The 8,308-nt window shown below is 42.8% G+C and overlaps 1 protein-coding gene across 1 annotated transcript; it reads right to left on the reverse strand.

Annotated features, from left to right (window-relative positions):
• Positions 1 to 441: 441 nt before the first annotated feature.
• On the reverse strand, positions 442 to 3,765 carry LOC101103671 (olfactory receptor 10W1-like). The gene is given in 3 exon segments (XM_042232635.1): positions 442 to 503; positions 2,827 to 3,102; positions 3,105 to 3,765. Coding segments are annotated over 3 exon segments (999 nt in total).
• Between the last annotated feature and the right edge of the window lie 4,543 nt (positions 3,766 to 8,308).

Below are 8,308 nucleotides of genomic sequence, written 5' to 3' on the forward strand. Positions count from 1 at the left end.
AAAAAGAATCATAGGGCACTTATTATGATTGGTAAAATATAGCTTTATGAGGACCTAGTAAAAAAAAAATACCCCCAGGCAGACATAGGCATGCTTTCTTCCATGATTCTATTGTACTATGTACTTTTGATGGCTAATGATTCTATGAAAGGACTCTTGTTAACTAGACGCTAGACACATGAGTTTGCCAAATGGTTTTCGATAAGCAAGTAAACCTCATCCTTTATTATATGTCTGGATGATGGGGGACTGGAGCTACTCAGTAATTTGGAATCAATCCTTCAGCGACATTTCTCCACTGGCCTTATAATTCATCCTTTCTTTCTTGACTTACCTGTTTTGAGTTATAAGTTAATGAGAAATGTGATTCATGACATCAAATGTCACATTGAAATGAAATTGAAAACCTTACCTTCTCCTTCCTTCCCTGCTTTCCTCCCCCTACCTTTTTACATTCTTCTCAACGCCCAGAAAAATGTTGCAGACAAAATGATGCATGATGTCTTGAGAGGATAGGAGGAGAATGCCTTACACTTTACAAAATGTAAAGTCCTTCTCACTATTTCTATGTCAAACTAGATTAAAACAATTGTCCTCATTTTAAGAAATCATCAAGGGTTTGGAGAGAAAAAAGGAAACATTAAAGATAAAACTATCAATTCAGGGTTATATGAAAAGTAGAAGGGCATTCTTGTAGGAATAGAAGATTTAAGCTAAATAAATGCACTAGCTTGCAACATGTGAGATCACTGTCTTGTAGGTCACAAGTGGTCAAACGGTAGTCATTTCACACGGTTCAAGCTAATGCATAAACATCAGATTCTTTATGAAAATGCTTTTCAACAGTTATTTTTTTCTGAATTAGAAATAATAGGTTTGTAATATAGAAAGTGTGGAAAAAGATAAAGATGGAGAGTGAATATAATGAAGATCATTCTTTGTCCCTCAAACTGGAGATGACCATAGTTAACATCTTGGTACATTTGTGGCCACTTTTTCTTCAAATGTGCACACGGTGTATTTTCCAAATATCGGGTCATGCTGTAGAAGCAGTTCTACAACTTTCACCAGTTAAGTGTTAACATGGCCTCTGAAGTTGGAATCCGGGTTCAAATCCCAACTCTGCCACTCGTGAGCTGTCTGACATCTACCAGTTATTCAATCTCTTTGATTCAGTTTTATCCTCGGAAAATAAGGAAAGACACTTAAATTCTACCCCAAATTAAGATGGTTCTTGAGGACACGAGTCCATCACCTCCTCCATCTGCTGACTTTTACGGATAGGTAGATAGACTGAGATGGAGAGGGGCGGGGAGAGGGAGAAGGGAAGGGAGAGAAAGCGAGTCCCCTAGCACGGATTCCGGCAGACAGAAGGCACTCAGTGTCAGCCATCACCAACAACTAGCGTTTGAAACAGGTTTCAAGGCTACGTAATATTATCTCATAAGTAATTGTTTAACCAATCCTTTATTATGAGGAAACTTAACTCTTAATGTATCTTCATTGTTAGATCTAATATGCTAACGAGCAACTTCTGTTCTGATTATTATCTTCTTGCCCCAGTTCTCAAGGACCTTCTGTGCTCCAGACTGTCCCCAAAGTCTCACTTCTGTGGACTGAGTCACTCAATCTCTCTGTCCTCTTGCTTCCAGATGAACTCAGCCAATGGGAGAAAATGCAAGAGATAGGAGGACACAGGCAGAGAGTGGGTTAAGTATTTATCTCCCTGATCTTTCCCTGCATGGCCCTTATTCTATAATAGGCTTTTCCCCTTGAGGCCAGAGTTCCACCAAGAGTCTCTTTTCGATAAATCTTGCTCTTATTGGTCTCAGATAATACTCTATCATCCTTTTGCCTTTTAGGTGTAGGGGTGACGATGGCTTCCCGCTATTGCTAGTACGTAAGTGTCTTGACTACGATTATTGGTTCCCTTACTCATATGTCTCCATATGATCAGAATATTTTTTTTTCAGTTAAAATCTATTGAATGGGTCATCTGCTTCCAACTGATACCTGGATATTGTCTTATAAGTACCACTCTATATTACTTTATGATGATTTGCTTATGTATTTCATTCATAGAAATTGATGAGTCAGGAATTCCCAGGTGGTCCAGTGGCTGGGACTCCTTGCTCGCAATGTAGGGGCCCCAGTTCCATCCCTGACCAGAGAACTAGATCACACATGCACAATGAAAACAAGGAAATTTTCTGCATGCTTCAAAAAAGATCCCACATACCCCAACAAGATCTAAGGTCCCATGCGCTGCAACTAAGACCCAGCACAGCCATATAAGCTAAAAAAAAAAAAAAAAAAAAGAAAGAAAAAGAAAAATAAATTACTCAGTCAAATGGCAGAAAAATTTTAAAGGTCTCTAGTACACTTAGCTAAATAGTGTCCAAATAACTTGTACACTTTTGAAAGATAGTTTTAACATCAACTGAGAGAAATCTCTGTTGCATGGGAATTTGCATGAGCTGGAAACTAATCCTTGCCTGAGAGGTAAAATCCTCTCCTAGTTTTTCAGTTCAGTTAGTCGCTCAGTCGTGTCTGACTTCTTGTGACCCCATGGACTGCAGCCCACCAGGCCTCCCTGTCCATCACCAGCTCCCGCAGTTTACTCAAGCTCATGTCCATTGAGTCGGTGATGCCATCCAATCTTCTTATCCTCTGTCGTCCCCTTCTCCTCCCGCGTTCAATTTTTCCCAGCATCAGAGTCTTTTCCAATTAGTTCTTTGCATCTGGTGGCCAAAGTATTGGAGTTCAGCTTCAGCATCAGTCCTTCCAATGAATATTCAGGACTGAGCTCCTTTAGGATGGACTCGCTTTCCTGGGGGAGGCGATTCCTGGTAAGAACTCTTGCTATGGCGCCTTTCATCTCACTGTTCCTCAGGGTGTAGACAAACGGGTTCAGCAATGGGGTCCCCAGTGTGTACACTAGGGAGACGAACCGATCCTGCTCGGGGTGGTAGCTGGAGCTCGGCCGCAGGTACATGAAGGCGCAGCAGCCGTACTGCAGCAGGACCACCGCGAGGTGGGAGGAGCAGGCGGAAAAAGCCCGGCGGCGGCCCGCGGCCGAGTGGGCCCGGAGCACCGCGGCCACATGGAGGCGTAGGAGGCGGCAATCAGGAGGAAAGGCACCGCGATGGCCAGTGTGGCCGCCACCAGCACTGACTCTTCATGCCTGTGGCTCTGGGCACAAACGAGACACCTCACTGGGGGCACGTCACAGTAAAAGTGCCGAACGCCCCGAGCTGGGCAGAAGGGCAGAGAGAAGACCAAGGCCGCCTGCTGGGAGGACAGGCAGAGGCCGAGGGCCACGGAGGCCGCCACCAAGCGGGCGCAAAGCGTCGGAGGCATGATGAGAAGGCACTGCAGGGGGTGGCAGACGGCAGCGTGGCGGTGGTAGGCCATGGAAGCCAAGAGGAAGCAGTTGGCACTGCCCCGTCCCACGAAGAAGCCCATCGGAGTGGCACAGCCCAGCAGGGTGATGGTCTTCTCCGACCGTAGGATGTTGGCCAGGATGTGGGGCACCACCACAGCAGTGTAGCCGATTTCTACTCCCGAGAGGCTGCCCAGAAGATAGTACATGGGCCTGTGGAGGTGGGCTTCGGTCTGGATGGCCACCATGATGAGGACATTCCCGGTGATGACCCATGTATAAACCAGGCTGACCCCAAGGAAGGACAAGATGCACAGCTCTGACTGGGAGGGATAGGCCAGGAGCACGAATTCCATCCACACTGAGCGGTTTCCCCAGGACATTGAGTTAACAGATTTTCTCTGTCGAGAGTTATTAATACAAAGAAAGAATCAGACTAACAATACATCAGTTCACACTCCCGTGATGCATGACGTAATCTACATCACCATGATGTAATCTAACAAGACTGAGTTAGAAACCACAAGAATTAAGACTTACCCTCCTTTCCTTCCCCCTTTAACAAGCTTCTTCACACAAATATCTACGATTATACTTCTAACTGCCAAAAGTTGGGCTAAACTGTGTAAGAATTTTTTGAGGAAAAGAGTCAGGGAAGTTTGTGGAATTTCAAACTATTTTCAGTAGAAGTGGAATGAAGATTATTTCGGTTAACTCCCAAGAAACTGTCAACAACTTTTAAAGTTCAGAGATTATGAAGGGGAGGGTGGAAACTATTCATCACTTAATTCATTTGTATGTATACTCAGTACCTCCTAAGACATTCAGTTGGAGATATATGGGTACAATATTCAAAAGTTCATTATATGGTGTGAAATATACGTAACAAGATTGTAACAGAAAGTAGATAGAGTCATAAGAGATGTATAAATTAGATAATTAAGTTTTATAGATAGAATGCATTTTCAGTTTTGGGAGTCAGTCAAGACTTCATGGGAGAGAAAGCATGTAAGGATGACTAAGGAAAGGAAATTTATGGAAAATACAATTTAAAAGTGTAACAGTGGGAGGGTCATGAGAAGCTGATTCATTCTGGATGGAGTGTAAGATGCTACAAAGGAGAATGGAAAGAGGAGATTGCCATAAGCTTTTACAAGGGTAAATACTTGATGTAGTACGGTAGGAGGGTGTGTACCATTTGGTAAGAGTAGCAGTGATGGGATGACATCATCAGAGCCTTGCTTAAGAAGGAGCAGTGCCGTGTGCTGCAGAGAACAGCCAGCAGAGTGAAATGCCAGCTGCTGGACTCAGATAAGATATCTACACACTGTCTGTCTGATAAAGGCTTAACATTCAGAATATGCAAAAAAACTTACCTAACTGAGCAACAAACGATGCAATTAAAAATGGGGAAAAGGCTTGAATACACAGTTCTTCAATGAAGACACATGCATGGCCAACAGGCATGTTAAAAGGTGCTCAGCGTCACCAATCATCAGGTTTACAAAATCAGAATGAAATGTTACTTCACACCCATTAGGACGGCCACGATAAAAGAATAGAAAATGGCAAGTTTTGGCAAGTATGTGGAGGAATTAGAAACCTTTTGCATTTTTTGGTGGGAATGTAAATGGTGTAGCCACTATAGAAAACAGTATGGAAGTTCCTCAGAAAAATTAAACACAAAATTACCATATGATCCAGCAATTTCACTTCTTAGTATATTTCTAAAATAAATGAATATTGGTTCTTGAAGAAATATTTGCACACCTGTATTCATCGCAACACTGTTTATAATAGCCAGGAAGTGGAGGCGATGTAATTGTCTACCAACAAATGAATGGATAAAGCTAATGTGATATAAACATACAAAGGAATATTATTCAACCTTAAAAAAGTGAAATCTTGTCATATGTTGCAACATGCTTAAACTTTCAGGACATTGTGCTAAGTGAAACCAGCCAGTCACAAAAAGAAGACTGCAGCATGATTCCACCTATAGATAGTATCCAAAGTAGTCGAGCCCTTAGAAACTATAAATGGAATGTGTTTACTGGGGTAGGGGTGATGGGAAAAAGCAATGGATAGAAATATCAAACCATTCTATCAATGGATAGAACTTCAGTCCTGTAACGTGAAAATTTTGTGGAGATCTTTTGCACAACAATGGGTATGTGGTTAATTGTAGTATACTGTACGCTTGAAGATAATAAACTTTGTTATGTGTTTTTGACGACCCCAAAATGTAAAGGTCCAACATTGGACCTCTAGTAGAGCTTCCATTCATTGCGTCCTGGTTCTCTTGCTCCACGGCTGGGTCAGTGCTCTGAAAGTCCTTTCTCATAATGAGCAGACACACTCTCCTATGCAGCCTCTACGTATTCATTCATTCTGTTCTGTGCAATGGGGCCGTTTCTACAGGAAACACTTCAGATACTGAATAGCCATTATCATGCAGCCCTCCATTTTAACTCTGATTTGTTTAGCTATTCATCATGTGACATAGTTTTGATGTGTTTCACAGTTTTAGCTCTGGAAATCCCCTTATTTCAAATATCATCCTTAAAAGTGTGCTGGAAGGGGCAGATCACAGAAATGACCATCATTAAAAAGATACAGTAAGACAGATAACTGAAGGGAACCTACTCTATAGCCCAGGGAGCTCTGCTCAGTGCTCCATGGTGGCCTAGGGGAAGGAAATCCAAAAGAAAGGATGCATGCAAACATATAGCTGATTCATTCTGCTGTACAGCAGAGACTGACATAATATCATAAAGCAGCTATACTCCAGTAAAATTAATTCAAAAATATGATAATAATCTAATAAAAATCAGGTTAATTTATAGCTTTGTGTTTGATGGTTTTGGTGGTCTGCTCACACTTTGACTGATATTAACTTCTTAGTGCTAAAATTCCTAATTATTTTTCTCATTTTCAGAGGATCAGGACGTCCTCTACCATTCCTGTAACACTGGCCCATTGTTCTAGCCTGCCAATATTGAGACTTTAAAAAATCCACTTCTCATCTTAGCTACCTTTTTATGCAAAGGAGTGTATCAATGCTTCGCTAACAGACGTTTTTCTAAAAAAGATGTTCAAATGGCCAAGAAGTACATGAAAACGAACTCAGCATCGCTAATCACTGCTGCTGCTGCTGCTAAGTTGCTTCAGTCATGTCCGACTCTGTGCAACCCCATAGACGGCAGCCCACCAGGCTCCCCATCCCTGGGATTCTCCAGGCAAGAACGCTGGAGTGGGTTGCCATTTCATTCTCCAATGCATGAAAGTGGAAAGTGGAAGTGAAGCTGCTCAGTCGTGTCCGACTCTTAGCGACCCCATGGACTGCAGCCCGCAAGGATCCTGTCCGTGGGATTTTCCGGGCAAGAGCACTGGAGTGGGTGCCACTGCCCTCCCCATCGCTAATCACTAGGGAGATGCAAATCAACCACAATGAGATATCACCCCACACCAGTCAGAATGGCTGCTGTCAGGAAAAGCAAACCAAAGCTAAAACAAGAGAAAAACAAATGCTGGCCAAAATGTGGAGAAAAGAAACCCCCTGTGCACTGCTAGTGGGAATGTAAAACGGCACAGCCACTGTTGGAAATTTCTGCGGAGTTTCCACAGAAAATTAAAACTATAACCACCATATCATCTGGCAACTCCACTTTGGGTGTATATCCAAAATTAGCAAAATCACTGTCCCAAAGATGTCTGCCCCTCCACATTCATTGCAGCATTATTCACAACAGCCAAGACACGGAGACAGCCTGAGTCCACCGATGAAACAGTGAACAAGAAACTGTGAATACTCTCCATTCACAAAAGGTAAGAAGCTTTGCCATTTGTGGCAGCATAGATGGACCTTGAGAACATTATGCTAAGTGAAACAAATCAGACAGAGAAAGACAAAACATAAAAAAATACAAGAATTAATGTAATAAAAGTGCCAAGCACCACATACAATGGTGATCAAAATGGGATGATTGCTTCTCAGCTGATAGTCTATCCTGATGAGAGGCAGACACTGTTGATAAAACAATCTGGCTTATCTATATATGTATGTATATATATATCATTACCTGCTATCCAGAAAAAATAGGGACTTCCTTGGTGGTCCAGTGGCTAAGACTCATGCTCCCAATGCACGGGGCTTGGGATTCACTTCGGGGCACTAGGTCCCACATCCTGCATGCGCGCCATGACAAAGACTGAGGACCCCGAGTGCCACCACTGAGACCTGACTCAGTCAAGTAAATATTAAAAAAAGTAGTGTGTTATAAGACTGTACAACATGGGGTTCTGACATAGTTTTTGATTAAGCAATTCTGAAAAGTCTTCCTAGAGGGAATCATATTTAAGCTTAGATCTGAAAAATAGAAATTAACGAGGAGCAGAGGGACAGGATGAGTCATGGGGTCCATAGGAAATAGGGGGACAGATGAAATAGGGGTAGTTATGGTTCCCAGAAGTAAAACCTATTATATCAACATAGCATCAACTTGTTCATCCAAGTTGCTTTCAAGTTGCATACAACCGAGGCAAGGTAACTTTAGCACCATCTCCGGAGATCTGCCCAGAGTGACACCTGTTCATGGTTCTGCCCCCATATCAGCAACTCCAAGTCACAGCCCACATCATACCCTCCTTCCTTCTTACTTCTCCAGCCAGCGCAGCCCCAGCTGGTAGGATGTTAGGAGAAAAGTTACCCTGTCCTTCGCTATCTCCCAGAGTTTGCTCAGATTCATGTCCATTGAATCAGTGATGCCATCCAACCATCTCATCCTCTGCCACCCCCTTCTCCTGCTTCAGTCTTGCCCAGCATCAGGGTCTTTTCCAATGAGCTGGCTCCTGATATCAGGTGGCCAAAGGATTGGAGCTTCAGCATCAGTCCTTCCAATGAATATTCAGGATTGATTTTGTTTA

Source organism: Ovis aries, chromosome 15 (assembly GCF_016772045.2).
Source record: "Ovis aries strain OAR_USU_Benz2616 breed Rambouillet chromosome 15, ARS-UI_Ramb_v3.0, whole genome shotgun sequence".
NCBI lineage: Eukaryota > Metazoa > Chordata > Mammalia > Artiodactyla > Bovidae > Ovis > Ovis aries.